The sequence below is a fragment of the Nycticebus coucang genome, chromosome 5 (assembly GCF_027406575.1).
Source record: "Nycticebus coucang isolate mNycCou1 chromosome 5, mNycCou1.pri, whole genome shotgun sequence".
NCBI classification, from domain to species: domain Eukaryota; kingdom Metazoa; phylum Chordata; class Mammalia; order Primates; family Lorisidae; genus Nycticebus; species Nycticebus coucang.
The window spans coordinates 128262976-128282616 of NC_069784.1; the positions used below are offsets into that span (position 1 = coordinate 128262976).

The 19641-nt window shown below is 35.6% G+C and overlaps 1 protein-coding gene across 1 annotated transcript; it reads left to right on the forward strand.

Moving 5' to 3' along the window:
• The first annotated feature begins 579 nt into the window (after nucleotides 1-579).
• Nucleotides 580-8979, forward strand: LOC128586651 (myc target protein 1-like). Its single transcript, XM_053592656.1, is given in 3 exon segments — nucleotides 580-690; nucleotides 692-776; nucleotides 8110-8979. Coding segments are annotated over 3 exon segments (708 nt in total). The 3' UTR covers nucleotides 8622-8979.
• The last annotated feature ends 10662 nt before the right edge of the window (nucleotides 8980-19641 follow it).

Below are 19641 nucleotides of genomic sequence, written 5' to 3' on the forward strand. Positions count from 1 at the left end.
TTCAGTGTAGAAACTGTTTCTTTCATATTTAAATACTAATTTAAGAGTCACCAAAAATTACTTATAAATTATAATTAGATATTTATGAAATGAATTAAGAAATAACTTGAAAAAAATTAACATACCAACTAGAGAAAGAAACATTAAGAATTTTAAATAAGTATCTGAAATTTATAAACAAAGGATTATTAGGTAAAATTAATTGCACTTGAGTAGAATATGGAATTCTGAATAATCTACATCCCCCCCACACACACACCAATTTACTATATAATTTTTAAGAATTGGGAAACATTCTATTTCTAAGTTCGATGTAAATGTAACTCAGAATGCTGTGGCTGAGAGTTTGGAGTGTGCCTATGTGTGTCAGTAGGTGATGGGGAAACACCAAGAAAAAGAGCCTATTATCCTGAAAACAGCTTTGGAGGTGGCTGGAAGGAGAGTACTTAGGAATTTAGCTGAGGAAATGAGGAGAAGGACATTGTTTTGTGTCTCAGGACCATGTGGAATTCCAAGATAAGGAAAACAGTTGCTAATTTGAGTATAAAAGCAGGAAACATGATACACTTATTTCCTTCCATGCAAACAGAAGTACATGAGGGCTTGTGTGAAAGTTATTTTTCTCTTGCTGAACTACAAAGACATAGAATCAAGCTGCTGCTTCTGGATATACTGGTTTTTATTTCTTTCTTTTCTTCTCTTTTTCCTATTTCTTGTGGATATTATGGCTAATAACACAACAAGTTTAGGAAGTCCATGGCCAGAAAACTTTTGGGGTAAGATATTTTCTTTTACTTTTTTCAATTTAAAAATTAGGATGCACAGAAATTGTTGAATAATTTATTAAAACATTGGAAAACTCTGAGACATTTTGTTTGCTATAAAGTTTTCAGAGGTTTATTACAAGAAATATATGTTATGTAAAATGTCTTTAAAGAGGGTATGAAGACATTTAAGAAGAATCAGGACAACAAATCGAGATTTTGGGCTGGTGTTATAAAATATAATGAGAATAAAAAGTAAGAAAAAGAAAGGAGGAGGAATATGAAATATGAATTTGTTTGGAAGAATTAGGTTTTATTTATCTAAAGTTATAGATTATGTATTTTATCTTATGAAACCAAGATTTTCTATAGGGGGAACTTTAACTTACGTTGTCAGTGTTATAGTCTTTAATTTCCAAAGAGAATTTAAATAACAAGTCTATACTTAGATGAACTAATTTAGAGCGTGATAACAAAGATAAAACGTGGAATAATTTTATGAAATTTGAGAAAAGTATAGTAGAAAAGATTAAGTGGAAATAAATTAATGGAAGCCTGTGGTGGCAAAAAGGAACAATACAAAAGGATTTTTTGGCTGAATCCAGCCACAGTGAATTACAGTGTCCCCTGCTGCTGACTAAGGGCACAGGACTGTGCTGAGGTCAAAACTACCAGTCTCTGCAGACCAGAAGTCCAGGGAAGGGCAAAGGCAGGAGGTTGACACATACTCTTGGGTTCAGAGAAATTTTAAAAACAAAAGGAGTAATTTGAGTTAAATTCCGAAAAAAAAAAAAATTAAAACAAAAATGGTATTTTTGAATAGCTCGATAGCCCTATTTACGTCCAGGACAAGCTCTTTTATCTTCTTAGAAAACTATTTCAGACTAACTGCTGTGATTCAAGGCAGGATTTGGGGAACTTTCTAGTGAACAGTGAACAACAGTGGCTGTTTCCAGCAATTTCTCCTGATTGTCAACCATTACAGAAATTTGTACAAAGCGAATTAATTCATTCTTTTTGTTTTTCACCAGACATTTATGTTTGTTTCATGCCTGAAAGGATGGCTATTGGTGAACATACAAATAGAAGTATATAACAAAATTAAGAAGAAAAATAGACATTATGCACGCATAGTATAAAGAGCATAGTATAACAGGTTATTCCATACTTAGCATTAACAGTAAGACCTTGAATTGTGGGGGGTCTAATTATATGCTTGTTAAAATATCATTTGCTGTCTTCATCTGTACAGAAAGTAAATGTACTAAACATACATGATAATTGGCTAGTTTGTCTAAACTAAACTCATCACTACAAAAATAAGTAATTATACAAACTATTCAAAAGTAAAGTAACTCTTATTACAACAACTCACTTGTGGAAGCCAGATCTATTTTTTCCAACTATGCAAAATTAAAATTCCAGTCTACGTAAGGAAAAAAATCATTATCTACTGACTAAAACATTGATAATAATCATTAAAATAAACCTGAATTTAGTAAGAGAATATTTATTTCTGGCCTAAAAATTTAGAGGTTTGTAATATGGAAATATGTGTTTGAAAGGGAATTCAAACTTACTATTATTTCAAAGACAGGTCCTAGTGTTCCTTTCTCTCAGTGTGAGAACATAATGGAACGCAGGTGGGAACAATGAAAACCAGGCAGAGGGGCTGCGCTGACAAGCCTTAGAAAAACCTAACGAGGGTATGGTGAGCAGATACCATGTCTGATGATTTGGAAAAATATATGAAAGATTTTATTATTGCTAGTGGGGAGAAGTATTAAATATAAAATGTCACTGTAGATGTAAATACATAAAATGCAAAGGGTTGTTGAAATACAGATGTCAATTTTTAAATTTCCATTTCTATATTTAAGATGGTATGTCCTTTGACCACTGACTTCCAAAAATGTTATTTTGAGACTCTTGTACAGTGCATTGCATTATTTATTGCTGCCTAAATCAGTTTTCTTATTGGTACTTTGAATTCAGAGAATAAATAAAGAATAGTTTAGAAAAGCAAAAACTTTTATATTGAACTATAAACATTTCCCAGACTTATCATACTTAAGTTACATAAAAAGTTGCTGTACAAATATAACATTCTTGGTTTACTTTAATGAATGCTGAAAATAACAATATTAGGTTATTACCTATAATGATAGCTTGCATTTTTATAGTTATCACTCACTAAAATTTACTGAATGTGTGCAAATATTAAGGTGATTAGTGCAGGGTTGGCCACAAAGTTCACTGAGAGTGTCGACACAGACAGTCACCACCTTGTCCCCCTGCCTTACCTTTCCTTAATGGCTTTCGCTTCTCTATAAACATTCCCCATAAAAGCAGCGAGAAACACGGCCTGTGAAAATTCACTGTGCCTTGCTCTAAGGAAATAGAAGAAAATATCATTGAAGCCAGTTATTCTATTAGTACTTAAATACTCCCCGGAGATGACAGTTTCTGTTGTTTCCGCTGTCTTGCTTTGCCTTTTTGTCATTGGTCTGGCATTGTGAAAATTGGGGGGCACTGTTGGTGCAAGAGCTTGCATTAATTCACCTAATTTAATTCTTATCTAAAATACAGTGTCTGAATCAAGAGGGTGACACTCTTGAAGGTGACTACATGTCCATATATACGAAAGTACAAACCTGTATAGTTATAGAACAGTGTATGACAACATATGGTAAAATAGCAATGATTGACAGCATTTTACAGGAGTTAAAAACTATATGGCAGAGATGATCCTTAAAACCTTTACAGAAACCCTAGAAAGTGAGATAAATTTCACGGAGGGAGACAATTCTAAGAAGGACATGCTAGTCATTCATTTTGTCACTCGGTTCATCCGCTCTCTCAGAAGCGCTGGCTGACCCCAGGAAGCAAGGTATTAGGAGTCAGGGACAGAAATAAGGCCCGGCTTGAACTGAATTTCAAGGCGCTCAGGAGAAATGTTACCAGCGAGTATACAGAAGTGCAAACACCCAGGCATGATTATGGTGACGCGAACGGCTTCACCACAGGGGCAGGTTGGAAAGGCAGGTGGGCGGCAGACTCTGTAAGATTTTCCACTTCAGTGTGAAAGTTTGAGCTCATTTATCCTAATCGCTTGCGACGCAGTGACTAAGCCTCTCCCTGTCGCACCTCCCTAGTTATTTTCTCAAGGGCAGGGAAGGGTATGAGGTCCGGGGAATCCTAGTCTATCTCGGGGACCGGAGGGCGCGGATCCCTGACGCTGGGTCAAGTTGTGGCCTCTGCTGACATCCACAGACATGGACTTCTTGTCGGCTTTGGGGCACGGACTTTCTCCTGCTGACTCCATGGCTGAAGTCCCTCGCTATAAAATCTGGCTCATATGATGTGTGTAGTATTAGCGAACAGTACGGATTTTCCTGACTGTAGCTCCCTCTCGTCTACTGGCCCTTATTCAGGTACTTTTCCATCGGACTCAGTGGCACAGAACAATCTCGAGTATGGTCTCATAACCCGAGAGCTGCAGGAGGCTGAGGCTGTAACAGGTGCCCTCACCCTGGGTGTAGGAACTCCGCACTGTCCTCACCCCACACTCCACTTCCTGCTCTGCCCTTCAGACCCCAGGGCTTCTCTGGGGGCCTTACCAGCTTCCCCTTCTGTTAGCTCCCCAGGAAGCTGGGAATGGGTGCCCGTTTCTCTAGGATCACCTAAGTCAATCTGCAGCTCATCCTAGGGAGGGACCGGGTGATGCATCCCTCCTCCAAAACTCTTGCAGGTCATGCACTGTGAGTGTTTCTCTTTGTTTTTAGGAAACTTCTCTTTATAATGCTCATGGAAATCGCCATGGTTTATTCTTCCCAATACGGTTCATGATGTAAAGTTATGTTCCTGAGTCCTTCAGGCTCTTAGCTTTTTCAAATGAAACAAACAAAAAAACTGAAAAAATCATTTTCAGATATTGGAATGATTCAAGTCAGGGTCACTAGACGGTGACCTCTACTTAATTTTAATACCAATGGCTAGTATTTGAGGTATTGATTACATTTTTGTAAACCATATTGAATATTCGAATCTTAGAATTGGATGGCTGTATAGTATGGCTGTGGTTATTAGGCCAAGAAGGGTAAAATGATTTGATTAAATGGCTCAACCGTTAGCAGTAAGAACTAGCATTCGTTGAGGGCTTTTCGTGTACCATGCACTTGCCATTGTGTAGATACAGGTTACAAATTATGATAACAATATTTAATTTACATGACATGCCTTACCACTGTTACAGTCTGTTCCTTCTGCCTTCAAAGGGAGATATACATTTCTAAAAGTTAACATTTGGTCTCATTAGTGACATTATATTTCAATTGTAAAATGTAACATTAAGTTTTATTTTTCTTTTCTTAAAATTTTTGCAAAGTAAGAAGGCATCCAGTTTTCAAAGAAGCAATATCTCTGCCAATGTCTTTGTTATTTCGAGTTATATTTTCTTCCAGCTAGGGAAAAAAAAAGAAAAAAGCTGCCAAAATTTATTGCTCAAAGTCTGCCAGAATGGAATTACATATATGAAAATTTAAAGCTGTTTGACCAATACATGGTGCTTTTATTATATATTTTCTAAATTCTACAGTGCGGGCAGTTCAGACAATTATTACTTATAGTTAAATAAAAGGAATCATTCTGGAGGACCATCCAGGACCAGGCTGCACTTTACTTATGACAGCAGACATTTTTTTCTCATTGCTTTTCTGCATTTCTATAGTTATTTTTGCAGTTTGGACTTAAGAGAAGTTAACAAGATAGATAAATATTTTACCATGTATCATAGGAGGTCTTTGAAATTCTTATGTCAGCTCTAATCACTTATAACTATTTTGAAGATTTTGCATGTATAGTAAGGTTATAAGATTTAGTGCAAAGATTTCTAAGATATGTATTTTACTGACGTTATGGGTTAGGAAGTGATTTTCATGGTATGTGTACTCAACTGAGCAAAATTCAGCAAATTCCTATCTAATGCAGTATCTTTTCTTGTATCATTTTGATAACTTCTGTACCTCCTTCTAATCCTACTTTATGTTCATTTAAAATTTAAATTACATCTTATTGAGATGTATAGACTATTCTCATGAATCTCATGGATACTTTAAATTCATAATTTAATCCTTTTCAGCTATCTATATAACCCTATAATTGATGACATTTTGAGTCATTTCTCCAAATTTGAAGCTCAGATTATAGATCTACAATGTCAAATCAAAATATTATCAGGCCACAGACAATGATTATTTTAAATAGGTAAATTGTCAAATTGCTCTCCTAGAAATATTACTCTAGTGCCTCAAAAATAATCTTTTTACTTATAAAACCGTAATTAGTCTTTTAAGATCATGTAGTCCAAGATATTCTTTAATAATTTATGTACTGAAGTTGGGATATTATCTAAATTTTCTGATATCAGAACAATAATGTCTTTTAGAAATAAAACAATTGTCTGACTTATAAATGTTTCTCACACCATGTATTTTTGTTTTGTTGTCTTTACTAGTTTTCTCGATCATTTTAATAGGAGAGAAATTATTTTCCCTTGGTTGTATATTTTTAAAGTTTCAATTTTTTCTCAAATATGAAATGTGTTGTTATAACATGTATACATATAACATTCATATACATGAACACAGCATGTATCTTTCATCTGTCAGAACACGTAATAACACATAACATTTTTTTTTTTAATCAGAAGAGACTCTGCTCCAGAGGGTCTAAGGGTATACACTAAGACCATGTACAGAAACTTCTATAACATTTAAATGCTTTTTATTGGGTTATTGAATCTATTTTCTCCTGGATTCTGTTTTTCTGAAATAAAGGAAATATGTCTTTTTTTTATTTCACCCATTATATCTGTTTGTATCCTGAGATTTTAGCACCTTTAATGGTGGGTAAATAGGTTTATACACAAAACAAAGACATCATTTCTGTCAATATGAGTATTGGTTTTCTTTACATCATACATGAGTGGAAATAATTGTCTGCTGATCAGTGATAGTTGTCAATCAATTACTAAGATAAATCAAGTGCTAGTTCTACCACATAAATCTATTAAAGGGGTGGAAAAGTGGACTCTCTGTCATTGTGGGAGAAGCACCGAAGCATCTGTGGCCACTCCTCCCTGTATTCTCACAACCCCAGTCAGCTTATTTCCAGTCTATACTCGTCTCAATACTGAACCCCTAGATAAGGAGTTTGGTAAGGTGGTATGTCCTCCTACTTAACAGTCACTCATTTTAGTCTAGAAAGTGTTGGAGGTTTTATTGAAGATTGGATACTTGAAGTAGATCTTAAAGAATGAGTTTCCCAGACAGAAGATGATTAAACATTGAATCCAGATATAAGGAGAAATATGTAGAAAGGCAGAGTTTTAGAGACAGTGAGAAAATAACCATGGCTCCATGGTTAGATCAGGGGGTAGTGAATGGGAAAATGTTTGGGACAGTGAGGCTGGAGGACTCTTCTAATATCCAGAGTTTGTCCATGCAAAGCAGAGCCTCAGCTACCTGCTGTCACTCAAGAATATGTTTTTAGTTCACAAGAAGCAGTAAGGTAGCACTTCCATTTGGGGAAGGTATTCCCTCCTTGTCCCACCTCCCAAATAGGAAATCTGAACAAATGCAGTCCTCTGAGAGGATACGCGTGTGTAACAGACTCTGTGGAGGTTCAGGGGACAGGAATTTCATTATCACCAGGTCAGGCTACCAGCATGAGCTGGATCTTGGAAACAAGAAAGAACCCAGCAGTCAGCACAGGTCAAGTTATCAAGGACTCAGAGATACAGTGCCTGTCTGGGAGCTCAGGAAGTATGACACAAATCAGTCAGCTCACCAGATGGCTCTATCTCAGCACTTCCTCTCCCAGAATGAGCACAGGAAGTGAGGCATCATGAAGGCTGCAGGTGGGAGAAAGCACAGTGACTGATGGAAGCATGCAGAGGAAAAGGCAAAGTCAGAGTGAAGGAATTCTTTATCAATGTGGCGTGTTCATTACTAATGTCACTCAAAAGGAAATGATCTTTGCATTTCAATTGTAACTCAACAACTTATTACCTAACATATGGCCTTAGTGAGACTGCATTTATTTCTTATTTCTTAAGGATTATAAAATATCATAAGCAACCTGAAACAGTTATTTTCTTTGAGCTTGAACAAACGGAAACATTAGTAGTTTCCATTTGTTCATATCTACTTGCCACCATCTTGTATTTCTCTAATTCAGAGTATGTTTAAATGAATGATGCATTCTCTGAATTACAGTTTAAACTCTCCTTGATTTGAAGATCTATATCAAAATCGATTTAGCTATTTGTTTTCCTTTTTTTCAGAGGACCTTATAATGTCCTTCACAGTATCCATGGCAATTGGGCTCATAATTGGAGGATTTATTTGGGCTCTGTTTGTGTGTCTGTCTAGAAGAAGAGCCAGTGCACCCATCTCACAGTGGAGTTCCAGCAGGAGAGCTAGGTCATCTTACACCCATGGCCTCAACAGAACTGGATTTTACCGCCACAGTGGCTGTGAACGCCGAAGCAACCTCAGCCTGGCCAGTCTCACTTTCCAGAGACAAGCTTCCCTGGAGCAAGGAAATTCCTTCCCAAGAAAATTAAGCTTCAGGGCTTCTACTTTTCATCCCTTTCTGCAATGTCCACCACTTCCTGTGGAAACGGAAAGTCAGCTGGTGACTCTCCCCTCTTCCAATACGTCTCCTGGCATCAACACTTGCCACAGTCTGAGCCGTCCTGACCTCCACTGGTCCACTAACAGTCTTCGAGTTGGGCTGTCAACACCGCCCCCACCTGCTTATGACTCCATCATAAAGGCATTCCCAGATTCCTGAGGAGGGTACTTAGGGGTTTTCTTTCTGTCTTGTCTTGTCTTTTATGGAATGGACGATATAAATACGCTAAACAGAATTTCCAGGGCATGACTCAAACAACTAAGAATTTCAAGTTGAAATACATCCATGAATGTTAGACATTACAATGTAAAGCAAATTGTCTTCGAATATGATTTTTCCTTATGTCTCAAAATGTATGTTTTCCCAAATAGTTATATATTTATGTATTTGTATTCAATAGGAGGCTTATAAAAGATAATCACTCTAATCTGAGAATTAGCTATGAGGCAGTATGTATATTTTTGATTAAAAGAGATATTTGTGGTTTACAATCCTCATTCACATTCCAACATGACTATAAAGAGAAAAAATATCACTTTGTCACTTAAAAACATATCGATCTTAAGGAATTTTAATTTCACTTTCTGTAGAATGACAAGTGAAGCATACAGACATGTCACAATCTTGGGTTTGTAATGGATTATAGGAGCACAAAATGACACAACAGAGGAGATTGTAAAGCTCCTGATTCCACTGTGCGAAGTGTGGAAATCAACCACAGGAAGCCGAACTGTTGGTGTCATAGGATACTGTATTTTTGGCAGTTATATATTTTTTCCCAAATGGATTCCTTTTGTGCTTTCCCCAAGAATAGTTATCCACATTATTGGGGCAGAGTTCTTGGATTTACTAACATAATGATAAAACTTTTCTTCCTGATTATAGAATTGTTAGAAAAGCATCAGCAACACATCCAGATCATTTGACCTAAAAACCAACTTTGAGTTGAACACCAGGCTCACAGTTTTCCTGAAGGAAAAATTTTCTTGTTTACAGTTAGATCTGGCAACTGCAAAAGCACTTTATCTGGGGATCATCTCTTATAACTTCATAGACAAATAAGTATGAGTCACTGAGGAGAGAGTTTGTTATTGACATACATGTTATACCCATGAAGACTGATTCTTCCTGGATTGATTCTTCATCATCAGGCATCATCCCTTGTTTGCTCCGCCACGAATTTCAATCCCAAAGTCTCTGAGGAGTCTGTACAATGACAAAACCATCCCATGTGGTTGTCGCTGCAGTTCTGCGAGGATTCTACTTCAACAGGTGGCTGCCCTTCTGAGGGAAGACTCATCCTGAAATACGTGCATCAAATAACTTTAGTGACCAGATGTCTGCGGCTGCCCTGTTCATTTAAGGGCATGAATTTATTGAAGTATTACTCAAAAGCCTGTGAACATCTAGCTTATGTTGTTATTTGTTTCTTTGAACGCTGGGATTCTCAGTGAAAAAAAATGTACTCTCACTTTAGTTTTCACATAGCACTAGTCACAACTAACAGTGTCTGACTATGGCTCAAGAATGTAAAAAGTTTTATAATAGGAGATTCCATATAGCATTTTCCCTTAGCTTATGTTACCCATCATTCCTTGAGGATAGTTAATCTTCACAAGGCCTATATATAAATGTTCTCTATTCAAATGGACCAGAAGGAAAGAAAGAAAAAAAGAAAGAAAAGAGGAAGAAGTAAAGATATAAGGATGGGAGTGGGGGGTAAGCTAATAGGAAGACCAATTTGTTGTAAGTTGGTATTTAATATGGGAAGTCAGTAGTTGTCATATCAACAAGTAAGATTTCAAGAGAGCATCAGTTCTGTTAACGAGGCTGTTTTTTTATTTGCATGTCATCCTTAGTGTCCAACATGAGAAGTGAGCAAAGAATGTCATTATTATCTAGAATTTGTACTGGGAATAAAAACTACTTTATATCTGTCCAAAAATAAAAATAAAGGCAGCAATTCTCTGGTGTATTTAAACCATATGCAAAATTGTTACTGCCTCCCATCCCAGTTATACAACAATAAAAATGAGTATCTTATAAATATTCTGTAGTGTATGAAATGTGAAAAGAAAGCACAAACTGGAGACTTTCTAAGTTGTATTTGTTTTATTTGAGATGTTTTGTTGATTATGAAATAAAATTAAACTGATGACAATTTTGCTTCAAAGTTCATTTATTAAAGAATGAAAACGCTGTCTTCTAAAAAGCAGGAAGTCAGGAAATTATAAAACCCAGATACAAATAAGGAAGACACGTGAGATGAAAAACTATAGTTTTGATCTTATTAAAATTTAGTGAGTACAAAGAGCCTTTTTACTTTGGTTTTTTAACCCAATCTAGAACATTGGCAAATGAATAGCCTGAGATACAAACCCCTTTTCATATAAAGGTGTATAAGAGAAAAAGGAAAGTATCACAAATAAATTTTACAGAGCTTTTTAATTAATGCAGATGAAAGAATTAGTAAGCCATTTGTTATAAACATAAATATAGTCTTACTTCACTAGCTAAATAAATAATTCCAGAATCATTTAATTAACTTATTTAGAAAATAAACATTTAAAATAAAATCCATGTTAAAAATCAAAGAAATTCGAAATAAACATTTAACAAATCTGTGAAACAGAAAAAGGACAATTTTTAAGAACTAAAGAATGGGATAAATTACAAAGGAAAAAATAGCTTTGATTATTTAAAAAGTTCTGACATTATATTCATTGAAATTGAAATTTATCCAAAGTTTAAAAGCAATCATAAACAAAAATATGAGGAAAAAGACTCTCCATATGGCAGAAAAGGGGCCAACATCTTTAAGTTATTAGCTCACGTAAACAGAAAATGAAAAACACTCCGACCCAAATAGATAAATTAGTAAAGCACCAAAATAGGTAATTCCCTAAAGAGAAAAGTTAGTTGACTAATGTGTATGCTAAAAAAATTTAAATTACAATATTTATAAAAATAAATGCATTGATACACACACATGCACAACAGCAGGCTTCTTTTAGATTAAAAATAAATCCAACTATACCCAATCATAAATATTGTCAAAATAAAGTGGCTCAGACAAGCTGAAAGTAAAAGGTTAGGCAAAGTTACATTGGAGCGTACCATGAGTGAGTAGCAGAAGAAATTCATCAAGATGAAATATGTGAAATAAGACAATTACCTCACATAACTAAAGAGCATAATCCCAAGGAGGTGTAAATAATCATTGCAAGATCAGAAATGTCTTTACAAAACAAAGTACACAGTAAGGGATGCAGAAGAATGTTTGAATATCTTTGGAAGGCTGACTTTGTAAGAAGACTCAACATTCTAAGATATTTTGTAAATGTTTGAGTAACTTTGGAAGGCTGACTTTATAAGAACACTCAACATTGTAAGGTATTTTGTAAACGTTTGAGTACCTTTGGAAGGCTGACTTTATAAGAACACTCAACATTGGCTCAGTGCCCGTAGCTAAGTGGTTAGAGCGCTGGCCACATGCACCAGGGCTGCTGGGTTTGAACCCGGCCTGGGCCAGCTAAACAACAATGACGACAACAACAACAACAAAAATAGCCAGGCATTGTGGCAGGTTCCTGTATTCTCAGGCACTTGGAGGCTCAGGCAAGAGAATCACTTAAGCCCAAAAGTTTGAGGTTGCTGTGAGCTGTGATGCCATAGCACTCTACCGAGGGAACATAGTGAGACTCTGTCTCAAAACAAAAACAAAAACAAAAAATGACACAACATTGTAAGATATTTTGCCTAAATTATCTAAATTAATCTATACCTAGATGTTATTTCAATCAGGATCCTGTCACACACACTTTCATTTTGTTTTTGTGTGTGTGTGTATGTACGTGTGTGTATGTATACATGTATATATATGTATGTATACATACATATAAACTAATCCTTTGTACTCTCAATGAACTTGAAACACTATATATATATATATATATATATAAAGACTCTCCCTATGGCAAAAAACAAGGGGCCAACATCTTTAAGTTATTAGCTCACATAAATAGAAAATGAAAAACACTCCAACCCAAATAGATAAATTACTAAAGACTCTCCCTATGGCAAAAAAAAGTTCAAGTTCCTTGAGACACTTTATATATATATGTATATATAGTGTTTCAAGTTCATTGAGAGTACAAATAATTTACACCATTTGGATTTGTTAGGTAAAGTCCCTCTTATAATTGTGAAACACCACAAGAGGTGTTCCATACAATGTAACCTGCATCTCCTCCCACCTTCCCTCTCACTGCTCCCTCATTCCCCTGCCTCACACCTTGAATTTATTTGAGTTATTTTTTATGTGGTTATGTATTAGATCATCTAATGGCTTCGTATTAGAATTGAATACATTGGATTCTTGCTTCGCCATTCTTGTGATACTTTGCTAAGAAGAATGTGTTTCAACTCTATCCAGGTTAATACGAAGGATGTAAAGTCCCCATCATCTTTAAGGACTGAATAGTATTTCATGGTATACATGTACCACAGCTGGTTAATCCATTCCTAGGTTGGTAGGTATTAGTTTGTAATTATAAACTAATCTGTGATACACAGTCTAGTGCAAACGTCCTTATGATAAAATGATTTTTTTCTTCTAGATCTATGTCTTGTAACGAGATTGCAAGATCAAATGGGAGGTCTAATTTGAATTCTTTGAGGATTTTTATACTTCCTTCCAAAAAGGTTGTATTAGTTTGTGGTCCCACAAACAGTGTAAAAGTGTTTCTTTTCCTTCATATCCATGCCAGCTTCTGCAACATTGAGACTTGGTTATGTGGTCTATTCTCACTGGGGTTAGGTGATATCTCAAGGGGACAATGGCTTCAGCAGCCATTGCAACAACAACCAAAATTTACAAATGGGACTTAACTAAGCTGAAAAGCTTCTGCATAGTTAAGGACACAAGAAGGAAAGCAAAAAGACAACCTTCAGAGTGGGAAAAGGTATCTGCAGGCTATGACTCTGACAAACGGTTGATAACTAGTATCTACAGAGAACTCAAATTAATCAACAAAATAAAAACAAACAATCGCATCTACCACTGGGCAAGAGAGATGAACAGAGTCTTCTCTGGGGAAGGCAGACAAATGGCTAACAAACATTTGAAAACACACTTATTGTCCCTGATTGTCAGAGAAATGTAAATTTGTATTTGTTTTAAACTTTTATTTCTCCATAACTTCTATCATTATCTAATTTTGTCATTAAAATGATAGACGTTATGGAGAAATAAAAGTTAAGAAACAGTGTCATCAGAAAGACAAAAGTAATTAGAAGGGCCTTGGCCTACTAGACACAAAAATGTTTTAAAGCTAAAATGTTGAAAAGTCATGCAAACAAAAAAAAATAGCAAAGGAAAATCAGTGTGCAAATCAACAGGACAAAATAAAAAACACAAAAATAGAACCAAGTGTATCTGGGAAACTAGTTATGACGAGAAAGGCATTTCCAACAAATAAAACAAAAATTGATTATGTAATGCTTGGAGGAAAGCTAGATGGCCATAGAGCAAAATGGATTCCTCACTTATCTCACAATAAGTTTAAAATTAATAAAGAATGTACAGGAAAAATTAAATAATAGCAAGTAATAGAGTTAGATAAATATTTTAAAAATATTTTCATGAGAAAAGCTTTCTATGTTGATCTTTTGATAATGTGATTTCAGATTTTTTGAAGTTTTGAAGTTAGTTTTAAAAATAAGCAAATCCCAATGATTTAAATCTATATCTGAAACCAATTTCACTGAGATTTAATCCATATACCATGATGTACACACATGTTAAGTGTAGAGTTTGATCAGCTTTCACATCTGTACACACCCATGTCACCATCACCACAGTCAACACTTTCATCATTACAGAATGTTCCCTTATATCTCTTCCTATTTGATCCCAACTCCTTACTCCCAGCCTCAAGCAAACATGGAATTTGCTTTCTTTCATTGTAGCTTACATTTATTTTTCCTGATGTTTTGCACAAATGGAATGAATATTCATTATGTACTATTATGTATCTGCCTCTGTGACTCAAGATAAATTGAGATTTATCCTTGTTGCATATTTCAAAAATGTATTGACAGAGCAGAAAGAGATTCAGAAATGCTGCACTTGCCAAGGTCCCATGACCCACACAGATACCTTCCAAATTTCTGCGACCTCCCCTGCCACTGACAGCAGGCCTGTGACATGTCTAGGACCCCACACACTAAGGTCTTGTGACTGGCCCAAGCACCAGCCAAGGTCATGACCCAACTCATGGAAATTGACTTGACCAGCTCCTGCCTGAGCTTCCAACAGAACACTGAAGACTAACTGACTAATCTGAATAAATATCCTCCAGCTCCAGCTTGGTCTGGAATGGGATTATGCAGGATAATACCCGTGTTCCAAACACAGTGCATCCCCAGTCTCCTCTCAGGTTAGTCCCCAGAATAGGAGATAAAAGCCCTACCCGTGGATTTCTCCTTCTTCTCACTAATAGGAGAGTTCCCAGCAAAGGCGAACAGGTGCACTGCAAACCTATCAGCCTTGGGCTGTGAGAAAATGTTTCAGATGAGAACAAACTAGTAAAAGAATGCTGGCAACATGAAAATCAAGGTAGTTTGACACTCCCAAAGAATCACTATACATCCACTGCAATGTACCCCAACTGAAAGAAAATTGCTGAAATGTCAGAAATGGAAATCACAATATGGATGGCAAACAAGGTGAATGAAATTGAGGACAAAGTTGAACCCAACACCAAAGAATAAAACAAGATTTTAAGACATGAATGAAAAATATGACAAATTCACTAAAGAGATAGACAGTATAAAAGAACATATAGAAAACCTTAAAGAAATGGAAAAGCCACTTAGAGAATTACAAAATCAACAGAAAGTTTTAACAACACACTAGATTAAGAAGAAGAAAGAACCTGAAGGCAAGGCTTTTGACTAAGACAGTCAGTCAAAGATGCAAAATGAATAAAGAGTTACAAAGAATAAATAATCATTCAGAGGAACTATATGAAGAGATGCATAAATGCTGCACCTGCCAAGGTGCATGTGCATGACACACACAGATACCTTCCAAATTTCTGCGACCTTCCCTGCCACTGACAGCAGGCCTGTGACATGTCTAGGAACCCACACACTAAGGTCTTGTGACTGGCCCAAGCCAAGGTCATGCCACCCACTTCCATGGAAATTGAATATGGAACTATCCCTATTTGAAGAAGATATGGTTTTGTATCTAGAAAACCCTAAAGAATGCATCAAAAGACTCCTAGAATTGATAAATAAATTCAGTAGAGTCAAATAACAGTCAAGTAGAGAGTGAAATCAAGGACTCTCCCAATAGCTGCACAGAAAATAAAATACCTGGTGCCCAGGCATGGTGGCTGACACAGGTAACCCTAGCAATTTGGGAGACCAAGGCAGGAAGACTGCTTGAGGCCAGAATGTTAGGACCAGCCCGTGCAAGAGTGAGAACTTATCTCTACAAAAATACAACAATCAGCTGAACATGGTGTTGGCAGGAGGATCACTTGAGTCCAGGGGTTTGGGGTTGCTGTGAGCTATGAGATGATGCCACTGCACACTAGCCCAGGAGACAGAGCAAGACCTTTACTGGAAAAAAAAAAAAAAAATATATATATATATATATATGTGTGTGTGTGTGTGTGTATAATGCACATATATATGTATATATTAAAAAAGGAAAACAGAAAAAATAGAAAAGATAAGAAAATATCTAGGAATATCCTTGACAAAGGTGGTGAAAGATCTTTATTAGGAGAACTACAAAAACTAATACAAGTAATTGAAGAGGATGCAAACAAATGGGAAAATATCTTTTGGCTCATGGATCGGCAGAATCAACTTCATAGCTGTGTCCATACGGTCCGGAGTGATTTACAGCTTTAATGTAATTTCTATCATAATGCCAACCTCTTAATTCACAGACTTAGACAAAACAATTCGAAGCTTCCTCTGGAACCACAAAAGATCCAATATACCTAAAGCAATCCTATATAAAAAGAACAAACTTGAAAGAATCTTATCACCTGATTTCAATTATACTAGAAAGCTATAGTAATAAAAACAGTCAAGTACTGTTATAAAAGTAGAGACATAAACCAATAGAAGACAATAGAGAACCCAGAAATAAAACCATATAGCTACAATTAACTTATCTTTGACAAAGCACAAAAAACATACACTGGGGAAAGGAAATTCTATTCAATAGTTGTTACTAGGAAAATTGGATAGCCACATACAGAAGAATGAAACAGGATCCCTATCTATTACCATATAGAAACATTAATTCAAGATGTATAAGAGACTTAAGTATAAGGCATGAAACATAAAAATTCTACAAGAAAACCTAGTAAAAAATTTTCTAGACAATGGCCTAGGTGAAGAATTTATGATGAAGACCCCAAAGCAAATAAAGCAGCCACAAAAATAAATAAATGAGGCTTAATTAAATTAAAAAGGTTCTTCAAGACAAAGGAAGTAATCAAAAGAGCAAATAGACAGTCATAAAAGAGAGAAAAGAATTGGAAACTCTGTATCTGTTAAAGGACTCCTACACAGAATCTATAGAGAACACAAACAAATCATTAAGAAAAAAGTAAACCATCTCATTAAAAAGTGGGCAAAATGTACCAGTAAGCATTTCACCTTGTATATCAAATCAGCATATTGTACCTCATAAATGTACACAGTTATGATTTAATAAAAAAAAGAGAAAAAAGAAAAAGTGGTAAAAGACATGCAAATAATTTTTCAAAAGATGATATTGTCTATTAACATATGAAAAATGTTGTTAAACCTCAGTTTAAGAAATGTGCTGCCTATTCCTATATTCTTCAGAGTTCTAATTAGAAAAGGATGTTAAATTTTATCAAATGCTTTTTCTGCAGCTATGGAGAGGATCACATGGTCTTTGTTTTTCCTTCTGTTGATATGGTGAATAACGTTTATGGACTTGCATATGTTAAAACAGCCTTGCATCCCTGGGATGAAACCTACTTGATCATGATGTATGACTTTTTAATAATAAGCTGTAATGTGTTGGGTAGGATTTTATTGACAACTTTTGCATCTATATTCAGTAGTGAAATTGGTCTATAGTTCTCCTTTTTTAGTTGGATCTTTTCCTGGTTTTGGTATCAGGGTGATGTTTGCTTCATAGAATGTGTTGGGGAAGATTCCATTCTCCTAAATTTTTTGGAATAATTTCTGCAGTATGGGAATAAACTCTTCTTTGAAGATTTAGTAGAATTCTGGAGTGAAGCCACCTGGACCAGGGAATTTTTTTGTTGGGAGATTTTTTATTGTTTCTTTTATCTCTGTGATTGAAATTAGTCTGTTCAGAAGATCTATTTCTTCTTGATTAAGTCTAGGGAGAGTGTGTGATTCCAAGTATTGATCAATTTCCTCCACATTGTCAAATTTCTGGGCATAGAGTTTCTTGTAGTATTCAGAGAAAACTACTTGTGTCTCTGTGGCATCTGTTGTTATTTTCCCTTTATTTATCATTCCTGATTGAGGTTACTAGAGATTTTGCTTTTCTGTTTCTAGTTAGTCTTGCCAAAAGTTTATGTGTTTAATTTACTTTTTAGAAAAACCAATTTTTCGATGCATTGATTTCTGAATGATTTCTTTTTCAATTTCATTAATCTCTTATTTAATTTTGGCTATTTCTTTTCTTCTGCTGATTTTAAGATTAGATTATTCTTCTTTTTCCAATTCCATAAGATGGTTTGTGAGTGTCCCTTTCTGTTTTTTGAAGGTAGGCATCTAGTCCAACAAATTTTCCTCTCAGGACTGCTTCTGTTCTATCCCACAGGTTTTGGTAACTTCTGTCTTCATTTTTGTTATATTTGAGGAAATTAACAAAATCTTCTTTTATCTCTTCCTGAACCCAACTATCATTCAGAAGGAGGTTGAGGTTATTTAATTTATAAATAAAGACTTTGTGTGTGGATGAACATTTTTGCTGGAGTTGAGCTTCACTTTTATAGACTTGTGGTCTGATAAGAGACATGGTATAATTTCCACTCCTTTAATTTTGCTGAGGTTTGATTTGTTTCCTAGGATGTGATCTATTTTGAAGTATGTGCCATGAGCTGATGAGTAAAAAGTATATTCTTTTGCTTTGGGATGCTGTGTTCTATATATCTGTAAAAGATCTGATTTCTTCATCAGTTTTGAAGCTAACGTTAGCAGGATACAGGATTCTGGGCTGAAAATATTTTTGTTTAAGGATGCTGAACGTGGATGACCAAGCTCTTCTGGCTTGGAAAGCTTCAGTTGAAAAGTCTGCTGTCATCCTAATGGTTCTGCCCTCGTAGGTCAATTGACACTTATCCTAGCTGCTTGCAGAATTTTCACCTTCATCTTGATTTTGGACAGGTTCATTACAATGTGCCTTGGAGAGGCTCTGTTAGAGTTGAGATGACCTGGGGTTCGATATCCATCTGAAAAGTATGTGTCAGGATCTTTAGGAAAACTTTGGAAGTTTTCGTTCATCATAGTCTCCAGTAGGGCTTCCATACCTTTGAGACAATCTTCTTCCCCTTCAGAGATTCCTATTACCCATATATTCGAATGCTTCATGGAGTTTCATGGTTCCTTAAGTGCCTGATCTGCTTTCTCTCTCTTCTTTTCTGGCTCTGTAATGACCTGTGTTAACTCAAAGACTTTATTCTCTAACTCTGATTTTCTTTCTTCTCTGTGGTCTAATCTATTTTTAATACTTTCTGCTTCTTCTTTATATTCCCTGATTGTCTCCTTCATTTCCTTAAGCTCATCAAGTCTTTTCAGTATTCTACGTTATCTCTCATTCGACTTTTGGTTCTGTCTATTTTCTCCTCCCTTCCATGTATTGTGCTAATCATTCATATTTAAATTCCCTTTCTGTTGGATCTATTAATTCTTTATGGGATGAGTCTTCTGTAAAAGCTGCCTTGTGCTCGCTTTTTCTTGAGTCGCTCTATTTCAGTTTTTCATGGTGCCTGAATTGTTCTGTTGGTTCCTCCTCATGTGTGCTTTCTTCTTATTTACCTCTTTGTGCATCTTTTTCCTTCTCAGTTCCTCCTTTGCTTCAAAGGACCTTGTCTCAGAGTTTATGTGATGAGAAGACCTCTTGGTGTGAGGCCAAAATGAG